Source organism: Loxodonta africana, chromosome 10, assembly GCF_030014295.1.
Source record: "Loxodonta africana isolate mLoxAfr1 chromosome 10, mLoxAfr1.hap2, whole genome shotgun sequence".
Classification (NCBI taxonomy): domain Eukaryota; kingdom Metazoa; phylum Chordata; class Mammalia; order Proboscidea; family Elephantidae; genus Loxodonta; species Loxodonta africana.
In genome coordinates this window covers 107,357,767-107,372,159 of record NC_087351.1, presented here as the reverse complement: position 1 = coordinate 107,372,159, position 14,393 = coordinate 107,357,767, and the positions used below count along the sequence as shown (strand labels likewise).

General features: G+C 37.9%; 1 protein-coding gene across 1 annotated transcript in view; it reads right to left on the bottom strand.

Annotated features, from left to right (window-relative positions):
• PPP4R4 (protein phosphatase 4 regulatory subunit 4) overlaps positions 1-14,393 on the bottom strand; it is a 139,417-nt gene that overhangs the window by 57,690 nt on the left and 67,334 nt on the right. The window contains exons 8-14 of the mRNA XM_003408846.4: positions 14,111-14,232; positions 11,438-11,560; positions 7,423-7,592; positions 6,966-7,085; positions 3,309-3,386; positions 2,360-2,443; positions 1,560-1,742 (exon numbers count right to left, since the gene is read on the bottom strand). Of these exons, the coding sequence (XP_003408894.1) occupies positions 1,560-1,742; positions 2,360-2,443; positions 3,309-3,386; positions 6,966-7,085; positions 7,423-7,592; positions 11,438-11,560; positions 14,111-14,232 (880 nt within the window). The remainder of the gene's footprint in view (positions 1-1,559; positions 1,743-2,359; positions 2,444-3,308; positions 3,387-6,965; positions 7,086-7,422; positions 7,593-11,437; positions 11,561-14,110; positions 14,233-14,393) is intronic.

Here is a 14,393-nt window from a genome sequence, read left to right as displayed (position 1 = left end):
ATTGCCTGTTTTGTTCGCTTCTACACACCCAGCTCTTAAGACAGTGCCTGACACATAGCAGACGCTCAGTTAATTGTTAAATAAAATTAATGAATTATCATTCTTCTCAATCTTGTGTGAAATTTCCTATATGGTACATTCATTCTATCGAATATAAAACTGATAAGGATGTTAATGTTGTCAAAATCACTTTTTAAAATGATTCCTCTATAAAATAGCCTTCAACCTTCCAGCTTTGTCTTGATACATGAAATAAACTTGTGGGAAGGCATTAGTTCATGAAATATGTGCCTATTTTTTTTTTACTTAAGTTGTAAATGGCATCAATAATGTCATTTTTTTCTGTTTTTTTTTTTTTAATCTCTGAACATAAAACAGCTTTTGGGTTTTTTAGATGGCTGCTACAATTCATTATGTTCTCATTGCTGAGAACAAACAATGAGAAATCAAAGTACTTTTTTAACAGTTTGAAAAACAAACAGTATGTGCAACTTTTTTATAATTCAACAAGTGGTAGTAGAACGTCATGTTAAATGTACAATGAACAATGGGTTAAATAAGTTTCTTTGGGAAATTTGTGCGAAAAAGGGAGATAACTAACTCTGGGGGGAGGTTTGAGTACAACCCTGCTTTGAGGAATGATAAAGCCTGTTTGAGAGGTTTTCTTTTTTTTTCTTGCTTTTAACTCTACGTTTTTATTCATAGTAGGACATCCATGTTTTTCATATAATCTTTATCTGTTACATCAAAAACCAAAACCAAAACCAAACCCATTGCCATCAAGTCAATTCTGACTCACAGTAACCCTACAGGGCAGAGTAGAGCTGCCTCATAGGGTTTCTAAGGAGCAGCTAGTGGATTTGAACTGCCGACCTTTTGGTTAGAAGCCAAACACTTAACCGTTGTGCCACCAGGGCTCCATCTGTTACACAGTCACACTTTAAAACCAAAAAAAAAAAAAGCAAACCTATTGCCATAGAGTCGATTCTGACTCACAGCAACCCTATAGGACAGAGAAGAACTGCCCCATAGGGCTTCCAAGGAGTGTCTGGTAGATTCAAACTGCTGACCTTTTGGTTAGCAGCCAAGCTCTTAACCACTGTACCACCAGGGCCCCTAGTCACCCCTTAGGTACTATAAAAGAAAAAGTACCCAAACTATTACCAAGATGCCTTGGGATGCCTTGACAAAACAACACAGTTGAAGTAAGGCACAGACACATAAAAGGTGTACCTAAGAGCACAAGGTACTTTACTGTTGAGATCGCTGCCTCCTCTCAACTACACAGAGCTAAAGCGAGTCTACGCTCTCCCTGGCAGTATATAAAAACATAAGGTAAGTGGACGTGTCACCTCTTCATTCCTTTCTCCAGCTAGGAAGAAGATCAAACGAGAATCAGTAGGGAAGCAAAGGGAAACCTGAGTTTCCTCCCTGGGTACCTGAGAAGATAACATCCTCCTAGGCAGAAGAGAAGAAGCTGCTATTCTGAGAGTGTAAAGAACCTGGTAGTTCAAATGAACCACGAGTTCAAAAGAGTAAGAGAAAAGCTGTTGACTCACATTTGTCATCATGATTGTGAACATTCTTTGTAAGAAACGGTAATAAATCTGATCACTGGATATGACATTTGGCAGACAGGCATATTTGTGTAGTAACTTCTCGTGTGTTCTCCATTTTAAAGAGGCTGCAGCTCGCTGTTCAGCGGCTGTGAGTGCAGGAATTAAGTCAGGCAGAGCCGATAACTGAAAAAGAACAGGTGTCAAAAGCATTGATGATAATAAAGTAATGGCAGCATTCAGTCAGATTGTCCCGTCCTACACTACATCGGGGGGTGCTCTGGCTCACTTCAGAGCTCAGGCGGCATCTCAGCTGTCACAGGGGTAATTATCTGGTGAAAGGAGATACTTTTTGAAAAATCCACAAGTAAAATTTAAGGTTACTGGAGATCAAATTTGCAATAGAGATTCAGATTCATTATTCTTTCTGTCAGATTGATTGCAACAGCAATCTTCGAACTAAAAAGGAAAAATTATTATATATTATTGTCAGCAAGCTTTGACCTTTAAATTCCTACCCTTTTGTCCTCACTATTTGATATTCTTGGAGTAATCATTAATGCTAACGAAAACTGGAAGCATGAATATAAATTCCAAGGACAATAAATACGAATTACGTTAATATTAGAATTGTAAAGAAACTTCAAGCTGTTCCAACTCCAACAGACATTTACTGAGCGCCTACTGCGGGACAAGCCCGATTTTAAATGTTTCCATACATTCTTTCCTTGAGCCCTCACAACAGCCCTGTAGAAGAGGATACTATTATCAGGTCAGAAACTGCTTTGATCAGTGGTATTTACCTTATTTTCTTGAACACTGCTTTCTCCGCTGGTAGACATTAGTTCCAGGATTTCTGGAAGATGGTCTATAAGGGCATCTAGTACCTTTTAAGAGAGTTATTGAAGTGATTACTATATTTTTCTAATCTAGATTAGGTAATTCATCTGTCTTTACACAGGTCGATTTTGACACAGTATTTCTATTTGTATACTATACTATTTGTATTGTTTACCAAACAACATTTTGGGGGATTCTATTTTCTTACTCTGCCAACTTCTTACTGAAGTCTTAGAATCATGATCAATTTCCTCGATTAATCACTCTTTGAAAATGCATCAGTGTATCTGCCTCTTGATAGTGTTCAAATAGTATAAATCTGATACAGTTACTGCTACACAGCCAACTTTCTCCAAAACTACCTCCCAACTTTTGGAAGGCTGTTTAAATCAGGTAACACCCTCAGCGATGTCTAAACGTAGATGAGCTGAGCTTTACTGAGCCAGTGCTCATTTAGGTGAGCGGGATATACTACATACTGTATCAAAATAAAGTATTTAAAAGGTCTTCACAAGCATATTATGCTCCCCAAACAAAACTAAGAGAAAAATAGGTACAAAACGTGATATATGATTACAATTGTGCAAAATAAATAAAACCATTATATAGAAAAAACAGAGGACTGGAAAAAACATGCCAAAATGGTAACAGTGATTGCAGCTAATGGTGCTGTTTTGTCTGTCTACTTTTCTGCATTTCCCAAATAATTCCTTAATAAACACATATACACAAATATTTTTAAATCTTCCCAATTTCCAGTCTAAGATATAACAGTACATTGATTTGCAGTTTCTGGGGCTAGTCACCTTAAAGAGTTCATGCAATTCACAAGAAGTTTTAAAAAAACAAAAAGGCACTGATATACTCACTCAAGCTTAACATTAAGAAAACCGAAGAGTAAAGAAATATTACCTCCAGTGATTCGTCTTGTAATAGTGTTATTAGTTCTTTATGTATTAAATATACTCCAGAATTCAGAAGTTTAGAAACCTAAAATATAGCAATAAAGTCTCTAAGATTTGAGACTATGAGATATATAAGGTTTACAGCAATAATTTTTAAAACATATCCCTATTAGTTACTTCTTATAAAACAAGGCTACAAAAGAAACATAAAATTTTATTTCTAGAGAAGTTAGCTGCACACATCACCTGCCTCATAAAGTGCTGGAGTGTGTGGACACACAGGGGTAGGGAGGGCAGAAGAGTGAGGTTTACAGGGTCACAGCCTTCACATCCTGAGCAAGAAGCCCATGGATGCCTCTGGTTCACATTGTAAAGCTGCTGAGCAGCCAACAGGGTCCTAAAGGGTATCTCAGGCATCACAGAATATTCATCTCAGTTCAGAGCTTCCTAGAGAGGACAAGTCCTACGGAAGGCCCACAGTGATCTCTGGGTAGTGAAACCTCCTAAGTGAGCAAAACAATTTTCATTTTTCCCATCAAAGACTCTGATCAGCACAAGAGGAGATGCGAGGGTCCTGACTGGACCAGCTGCTCTGTGAACAGGTTTTCGTTCCTTCAAACAGACTCAGAGCCACAACAGAGGAATCAATCGTTTCTAATTCACCTTTATTTATTTTAGACATTGGACTTCTGAGTAAGATTTCATTTGGAAAAAAAAAAAAAAAATTGTTCCTGGATAAAGGAAAAATTTTTAAAACCTCTGCTCTGCTCTACAGGGTTGTGTTTGACACGCTGAAAATATTTTCAGAATATTATTTTTCTGAAAAACAAGAAAAAAGTTAGAACATAAAAGTAATTATCAGAATCTACCAATAACATTATTAGGAAAATTAAATCCACCAGTGGATTTTTGTTATTTAAAATGGCAAACTTACACAAAGGACAAATATTGTATGAGACCACTATTATAAGAACTCAAGAAAAGGTTTAAACACACAAAAAAAGCGTTCTTTGATGGTTACGAGGGTGGAGAGTGAGGCAGACAGGAATTCACTAACTATATAGTAGATGAGGGTGAACTTCAGTGAAGGGAAGGACAACACACAATACAGGAGAAGTCAGCACAACTCGTTCAAAGCAAAAGCTAAGAAGTTTCCTGGATACATCCAAACACTTTGAGGGACAGAGTAGCTGGGGCTGGGGCCTCGGGACCATAGTTTTGGGGGACATCTAGGACAACTGACATAACAAAGTTTATTAAGAAAATGTTCTGTATCCCACTTTGTTGAGTGGCATCTGGGGTCTTAAAAGCTTGCAAGCGGCCATCTAAGATGCATCAACTGGTCCCATCCCACTTGGAGCAAAGGAGAATGAAGAACACCAAAGACATAAGGAAAATATTAGCCCAAAAGACTAAAGGACCACATAAATCAGAGACTCCACCAGTCTGAGACCAGAAGAACTAGATGGTGCCTGGCTACCACCAATGACCACCCTGACAGGGAACACAACAGAGTTCCAGACAGAGCAGGACAAAAGTGTGGAGCAGAACTCAAATTCACATAAAAAGACGAGATTTAATGGTCTCACAGAGTCTGGAGGAACCCCTGAAACTATAGCCCCCAGATGCTCTGTTAACTCTGTTAACACAGAACTGAAACCCAAAGCCCACTCTTCAGACAAAGAGTAGACAGGACTATAAAACAAAAAATAATACACGTGAGGTGTGTACTTCTTAGTTCAATCAGATACACAACATCAAATAGGCAGCTTCTGTCCGGAGGCAGGATGAGAAGGCAGGAAGGGACAGGAACTTGTCGAATGTATACAGGGAACCCAGGGTGGAAAGGAGGAATGTGCTGTCACATTGTGGGGATTGCAACTAATGTCACAAAGCAATATGTGTATAAATTTTTGTATGAAAAATTAATTTGAGCTGTAAAGTGCGACCTAAAGAATAGTAATAAATGAATGAATGAATGGGCAGACTTAGCCTAATCCTTTGCTTTATGGAATGGAGCATCATTCTTAGCCTACCTGCATGGTGTGTTTGTGAGAATACGGGAAACTAGTCACCAAGCAAATAGTGAGATCAACAGTATCCCAATTAACTTCTACCCGCAAAATATTTTTATATACATATTTCAATATGTTTATATGGTGCAAATATATTATGTACATTATAAAACAAATAGAGATAAAATATTAAAGAGATGATATAAACAGAAACAGAAACTCTCATATTGCATTCCCAGACTCCAGTCTTGTGCAGCCTTCTCTGGAGACCACTGATCTAAACAAATACCCGTGTGCATGGTTGTTGTTGTTGCTGTGTGCCGTGGAGCCAACTCTGCCTCACAGCAGCCCCGGCTGAGAGGAAAACCGGCCCACAGGGTTTTCTTGGCTGTAACCTTTACAGGAGCAGATCGCCAGGTGTTTCTCCTGTAAAGCAGGTGGGTAGGCTCAAACTGCCAATCTTTGGTTAGCAACCAAGGGCTTACCTGTTTGTGTCACCAGGGCTACTGCACAGGAACCCAGCCTAAATGTACACTTAATATTTCTTGAAAGATAGTATTCCACTTAGCTGGCCAAACCAAAAACCAAACCTGTTGCCATCCAGTCAATGCGGACTCCTAGTGGCCCTACAGGACAGAGCAGAACCGCCCCACAGGGTTTTCAAGAAGAGCCTGGTGGATTTCAACTGCCGACCTTTCGGGTAGCAGCCAGAGCTGTTACCCACTGTGCCCCCAGGGCTTCCACGTAGCCGGCCAGCGCCCTTCAAAAGCAAGATTTCTACAGGTGTTATTTACAAAAATGATTTAACTGGACGACATTGGAATTGTTTTTAATTAATAGCACCATTTAAGGGAATCTTTCCTAGATGTTGCACAAGGAACATATATTCCACTCATCGACGGAAAAAAAAAAAAAAAAAGACTTATTTTAAAGAAGCAAAGGTTATCACCCAACAACCCACAGAATCTGAAGTAACATGTAGCCTACTGCCGTGGACATCCTGCCCTCCCAACTGATCCAATGGCTGGGACTTAGGAACAAGGAATGGGATGAAATATTCTCATTCATGATAAAGAAATATTTACTACGCAACTTAAAAAGGAAGAAAATATTTTATTATACCACATATAAATAACTCTTTATATGACATTTTTAAAGTTGACAAGTTATATCACATAGGTGTTTACTGTAAGTATAGCATATATATTATTCTTATTACAATTATCCAAGAAATATGCCTCAAATTTCAACCTCAAAGGGTTAAAAAAGACAATTACATTCATGGTAAAAATTTAAAATCACTTTTGCTTTTATTTTATAAAGAGATGAATCTAAAAGCTATTATGCTTATAAAACACAGTCCATTTGCAGTAAAAATAAAGTAAAAGCACTTAGGAAAGATAAATTCAGTTAATGGATTTATAAATTAATAGGATGTATTTGTGCAAATGAATTCTGCAAACGTACTAAAAAGAGAAGAGAATGATGGGAAGTTTTAAATAAGATTTAGGAACAGGGCATCAAAGAAATGTGGAGCCTGTATCTTATAACAAATTTGTAAACAGAGGTGTAGAAAATATCAAAGTCATCGAGCATACAAAGGTAGAATTAACAACAAATGTAAAGTGGTATCGATCCTTCAGACTTACCTCATAAAAGCAAATGGCAATAGTACATCTGACCGGCACTTCAGGGTCATGACAAAGGCAGAAGAATGTAGAATAGAGTTCCACGTGGAAGTTTTTAGGATCAACAAAAACAATCATGGCCTGGTAGAGGTGGGAGGGAGGAGATGAGTGGGAAGGAGAGAAAAACATGCATCAATAACCTGATATTATAATCATTTCACTTAAATTGAAATCATGTCCTCAGAATCACAATGTAATTAGAAATTACATTTGGAAGATCCAAATATATTCATGTAAGTCTGATTTACACCTAGAGAAAAACATAAATTCCACAAGTACTTGCTAACGACCTATTGTATACCATACATAATACGAAGCAGCAAGTGTCAAGTATGGAAATATCTTTAATGTTACCTACTCACATGTTTTTCAAGTTATAATCAAAATGCTTAGTTAATAAAAATATATTATTTGTTACCGGAAAGTTGTAAGCACAGTTCTTCCGTACTGAAATATATTTCTTCTCTTGCTCTAGGATTTGGGGAGGAATCTGGTTTTCATTGTGTCCATTTTCTTGCTGCAAACCCAATGTACAAAGTTTCTTATAAAACTCCAAAAATCTCAAGTGTTGCTCTGGAGTAAAAATCCCTAAAGCAAACATAAAAATATTGATTAACATTTTAATAGAAAACAAAGTCAAAAAGAAAAATCCTAGTGTAATAAAAACACATTTGGAATCAAATATTTAATAAGTGTTTAATATTTAAATCAAATAGTTAAACAAATGGCTTCAGATCATTTATCAAAAATAAAAGCAACGAGGAAATGGTAACTATTATGAAGAAATTAATGGGTCACAGTGTTCTACCTTATGTTAATTTCAATAGTACAAACCTTAATGTAGGAATTATGCCTGCATCAATTCATGCCACATATTAAAGTACAGACAACTAATCTCGTTGATGTCAAGTAGATTCCAACTCACAGCAACCCTATAGGACAGAGTACAACTGCCCCACAGGATTTCCAAGAAGCGGCTGGATTCGAACTGCCTACCTTTTGGTTAGCAGCTGAGCTCTTAACCACTGTGTCACCAGGGCTCCATAAACAAGAACTAAGGTGGTGTAATAATAATATTGTGCCCATTGTACACATCCCCATTTATTTATTGTAAATATTCTAAATTTCCCTGCAGTGAAGACACCTGTGTCTGCAGAGAAGGAACTTAAAAATTAAGTCTGAAAGATGGCAAAGTAAACTCAAAATATTTTTGTTAAATGGACTCACTTCATATTTATTAACTAAGACAGGGAGCTGGGAACTCATCATATGCTACAATAAAATTTTTTTAATAATATACTTTATCTTTTAGAGCAGGTTTAGGCTTACAGAAAAAATGCCCAGAAAGTACCGGCAGCTCCTGTAGACTACCTCATACCCCTGCCCAGCTTCTCCTATTATTAGCATCTTCCAGCAGTGCAGTCCATTTGTTACAGCTGATAAACCAGTATTGGTATATTGTTATTAACTGAAGTCCATGATTTACATTAAGGTTCACTGTTTGCAGTGTATAGTTCTACAGGTTTTGACAAACGCATTACGTCATTTATCCATCATTAGAGTATCATGCGGAATAGTTCCAGGGACCTTAAAGGCCCTGTGCTCCACCTAGTCATCCCTCCACTCTCCCCCTGAAGCCCTGGCAACCACTGATCTTTTCTTCTACGCTTAGTTTTGCCTATTCCAGAATGTCATATCGTTTGGACCATACGGTATGAGGCTTTTTCAGACTGGCTTCTTTCACTTAGCAATACGCACGTGAGGTTCCTACATGCTTCTTGTAACTTGTTAGCTCATTTCTTTCTGTCCATTATGTAGATGTACCAGTTTGTTGACCCATTCACCTACTGAAGGACATCTTGGCTGCTTCCCAGGTTTGGCAATGATGAATAAAGTTCCCATAAACATTTGTGTGCGGGTTTTTGTGTGGACATAAGTTATCAGTTCATTTGGGTAAATACCTAAAAGCATGAATGCGGGATCATATGGTAAGACTATGTTTAGGTTTGTAAGAAACTGTCAAACTGTCTTTAAAGTGGCTGTACCACGTCTGGGACCTTAAAAGCCTGTGAGTGGCCATCTAGGACACTCCGCTGGTCTCACCCTTTCAAGAGCAAGGAATAATGGAGAAAACTAAAGACACAAGGGAAAGATTAGTCCAAAGGACTAATGGACCACATCTACCACAGCCTCCACCAGACTGAGTCCAGTACAACTAGATGGTGCCCGGCTGCCATCACTGACTGCTCTGACAGGGATCACAATAGGGGATCCCGGACAGAACTGGAGAAAAATGTGGAACAAAATTCTAACTCAAAAAGCAAGACCAGACTTGCTGGCCTGACAGAGGCTGGAGAAACCCTGAGAGTATGGCCCCCAGGCACCCTTTCAGCTCAGTACTGAGGTCACTCCTGAGGTTCACCCTTCAGCCAAAGATTGAACAGACCCATGGAACAAAAGAAGACTAGAGGGGCACACCAGCCCTGGGGCAGGGATTGAAAGGCAGGAGGGAACAGGAAAGCTGGTGATACAGAACTCAGGGTTGAGAAGGGGGAGTGTTGACATGTCGTGGGGTTGTTAACCAATGTCATACAACAATGTGTGTAGTAACTGATGAGAAGCTAGTTTGTTCTGTAAACCTTCATCTAAAGTTCAATAAAAAATACATATATATATATATAAAAAAAATAAAGTGACCGTACCATTTTGCATTCCCAACACAGCAGATGAGGCTTCCCGTTCCTCCAACATCGTCAACAGCATTTGCTGTTGTCAGGGTTTTGGATTTTAGCCATTCTAAAGTGTGTAGCGGTATCCTGTTGTTTTAATTTGCAATTTCCTAATAACATGTGATGTTGAACATCTTTTCAAATGCTTATTGGGTATCCCTGTATCTTCTTTGATGAGGTACCTGAAGTGTCTCTTCAGATATTTTGCCCATTTTTTAACTGAGTCATTTGTTTAAATATTGTTGAGTTTTAAGAGTTGTTATGGATTGAATTGCGTCCCCTCAAAACATTGTTGTAAATCCTAACCTGTACGTCTGTAGTTATAATCTCATTTGGGATTGAGTTTTCGGTTACATTAATGAGGCAGGATTAGTGTGGGGTGTATCCTGAGTCAATCTTTTTTGAGATACAAAAGAGATTATACAAGTGAGCGTAGCAGAGATGGGGGAGGAGAGATGCCAAGCCACATGAAGCTCGCCCAGGAGCAGAAGCTCATAAGAGACAAAGACCTTCCTCCAAAGCTGACAGAGAGAGAAAACCTTCCCCTAGAGCCAGGACCCTGAATTTGGACTTCTAGCTTCCTCAACTGTGTGAAAATAAACTTCTGTTTATTAAAGGCACCCATTTGTGGTATTTCTGTTACAGCAGCACTAGATAACTGAGACAAGGGTTCTTTGCATATTTTGGATAAAAGTCTGTTATTAGACACGTGTTTTGCAAATATTTTCTCCCAGTCTGTGGCTTGTCTTTTCATTCTCTTAATATATGAATAAGCTTTTAAAGAGTCCATTAAATGTCTATAATCCACATAAAGAGTTTTACTATGATAGATGGTTATAACTTAATTAATACTCACATTATAGTAAAAAAGAACTGAGTAATACTTTCAAAATATTAAGAGTTATGGGTAATATCCTATATTCTAAGGTGAACTTCTCATATGATAATATTATTCAACAAATAGCTAAGAAGGGTATACACACTCTGAGGGGACAGTTCATATACTTGAGCTTCAATCATCACATATCAACTAAAACATAAGGATAAAATATTCATAAATTTAAAGGGTTATACCTACTTCAAGGGGCCCTGGTGGCACAGTATTAAGCGCTCAGCTGCTAACCGAAAGGTTGGCAGTTCGAACCCACCAGCCAGCCGCTATACAGGAGAAAGGGCAGTCTGCTCCTGTAAAGATCAAACCCACTGCCATCAAGTCAGTTCTGACTCCTAGAGATTCCATGGGACAGAGCAGAACTGCCCCACAGGGTCTCCAAGGCTATAAATCTTTACAGAAGCAGGCTGCCATATCTTTCTCCTGCAGAGTAGCAGGTGGGTTTGAACCACCAACCTTTCAGTTAGCTTTAACCACTGCACCACCAGGGGCTCCCTCAGTAAAGATTACAGCCTTAGAAATCCTATAGGGCACTTCTACTCTGTCCTACAGGTTCGTTATGAGTCAGAATTTATTCGATGGCAATGGGTGTTGTTTTTTTATGCCTACTTTACTCTGTAATTATTCTTTCAATTAGTGAAAAATATTATTTTGAATACACTGTAAGCTATGTTATCAAAACTCTAAGATCTCATAAGGTTTTCTACATATAGGGACAGGTTTTAGAACTGAAGAGCTGAAGGTCAGTGGCTAAGGCGGAATAAAAAGGGAGAAATTATCTATAATCTTGAAATTCTTAGGAACTATCATACCATATAGTCCATGACATAGCTTTCCTAAATGGAAGGATAAGGAAATAAGAATTGATTCATCTGCTTTGAAAGATTTTTCACAAAATGATTTCACTAAGGGAAGCACAGTTTGACTTCTGTCATCTGTAAAACAAAACAAAATAAAACATACTTTAGATCCAGTTGCTGATATTGCACACGTGGAAATTAATACGTATAAACAAATTCCAAAATGAGAAAATACTATATTAGCCTCATAATATCAGAAAGTATTTGAAGACAATGACAGAGGTGGGTGGTGAAGAAGGCGGTAAGAGGAAGGTTGAAATTATCAAAAACTTTAATGTCAGACTGAGGGGTCTGGATTTTATACTATGGGTTTCAGTCAGCAGAATCTAAATAGTAATTACCAATTATAAAGTTGACATGATGGAGGTTCTGAGTCCAAATAACTAAAAGAATTCTAACATCACTAATACAAATAGATGAGTAGCAGACAGGGAAAACTTCTTGTTCTCTTTTACCCATATCTCACACCGTGCTGCAGGGTAAACCCCTAGTTCTCATTTCATTTTTGATTGAAATTAGGTGAGCTTATAATATGCTCTATATATTGAATTTCCTCACTTTTACTTCTTAGATACTTCTTCTTTAAAAAGTCAGTCAATTCTTCGAGTCTGCTGAGGTAAAATTTCTGCTATATTACTGATATTTAAGTCTATTCTGAGTACTCTCCAAATTACTCACATTTCTCTTAAATTTTCAGAAATGAATCAGTACTTTATTAAGGGTCTAAAAATACTCAGTAAAACGCTGTGATGGGCTTCTTTGTATTTTGTTATTACTGTTATCACATTTCAGTACCGTATTTAGTAAATAATAATGTTCATTCAACATTTATTTAATTTCTCATAAAGCAAGCATTATACTGAGTAGTAGAAATAGAGAGATGAATGAAGAATGTCCTTGGAACATGAGAAACTCAGGTCAGCAAGGAAGTAAAACAGAAAAAATATCATAAGACAATGTGATCACTGTTTTAATAGTAGTACGTAGAAGGCAGGAATCTGCAAAAGTTTTCTGTAAAGGGCCAGATAATAAATATTTTAGGTTGTGCAGGCTACACAGTATCTGCCATAACAACTATACCATTGTAGTATTAAGAAAACCATTGTTGTTGTCATTAGCTCCATACAGTAGGACCCAATTCATGGCAACCCCAAGCACAACAAAACGCACGTTGTGATTCCTAAGGTTTTCACTGGCTGATTTTCACAAGCTGATCACCGGGCCTTTCTTCCAAAGACAGCCATAGATAATACATAAATAAATGGGGCATGACTATGTCTCAATAAAACTTTATTTACAAAAAATGCAAGGCAGGCTACAGTTGGCCTATAAACTGTACTTTGCTGAACCTTGGCGTAAGGTATTCGGAAAAGTGCCAGAAAGTAAATTACATTTAAATTGGGCATTGAAGGGGAGAAGGATTTGGCCAGGGGAAAGAGCAGGGGAAGGGAACACTAGAGGAAAGAGTGTGAGGAAACACTAGAGGTGTGAAAGAACGCGGTATGCTGAGATTATGGCTCGTGCATACCTGGGGCATAAGATACCAGACAAGTGGAAGGAATGGTAGAAAATGAAGCCAAAAACACGGTTTAGCCCATATCTGTGAAAACAGAGTGTGGGGCTATGAGGGGGAAGAAATTAAAGATGATGCCAAAGTTTTTAGTTTGAATGCCTGGGGGTACCCCACTACTAAGGACAAGGAGAGTCATTCATTCACGTATTATGTATTACATTTTTACTCCTGTTTCATCACATTGCCTAAATAATTACTCTGTAACATCCACACATAACTACTGTCCACACTGCAATAATCTTAAGAGATTCTCTCTCCTAGTTCAGAATAACCAAAAAAAAAAAAAAAAAAACCAAACCCATTGCTGTCGAGTTGATGCCGAGTCATATTGACCCTATAGGACAGAGTAGAACTGCCCCCATAGAGTTTCCAAGGAGAACCTGGTGGATTTGAATTGCTGACCTTTTAGTTAGCAGCCATAGCTCTTAACCACTATGCCACCAGGGTTTCTAGAATAGATACTGATAATCTAAGTAAATATAATCCTAGAATTACACAACTGAGTTTTGCACCTAGGTACTTTATATTTACCCCTCCACATTTCACCTGATCAAAATGGCTAACGTTCACTGATATACTAATGCCCGGCACTAGTCAAGGGTCTAGTCATATATTAGGTAGAGCAATTAATTGTCTGCGATTTGATTTTACATTAAAAATACTTCCTTACCCATCCCCACTCAGATACACCATCCCAATTTCTTCCCTCTCCCCCAATGGCCATATTTCTAGAATTAAAATAATAATTATTAGATACACAGGAACCTCAGGGGGCAGTGAGTTTACATTAATGAGGGAGAAACAACTCAGAAAAAGAGGGTAAGAATGGTTGCACAACTCAAAGAATGTAATTAATGTCCCTAAGTTGCACCTGTAGAAACTGTTGAATTGGTGTATGTTTTGCTGTGTATATTCTCATCAACAACAACAAAATCAAAATAAATAACATTCCCCATAAAAGGTCACTTAAAAACGCTACCTTCATTTACAGTACATAACACATGGGAAAATACCGTTTTCAGAAGCAAAGATGTATCTACATGAAGACTTACCTGTGTCAAAAATGTCAAGCAGATTAACCAAAGTTTCAAAGGCTGCAAGCCGCACACTGCTGCCTTCATCCCTAGATAGTTCTATTAATTCGGGGAGCACCACACTTTTTGTAAGTTCTGTCCTGCACAATAAGCAATAGAAGAAAATAAATTAAACCAATACATTTGCAGCAAGAATCTACTATGAACAAGTCACTGGCTAGGTGCTATAAATAATATGAAAAGTCACAAGGATACTGCTCCTGCCCTCCAGAAGCTTGCAATCTGGCTGGGAAAATATGAT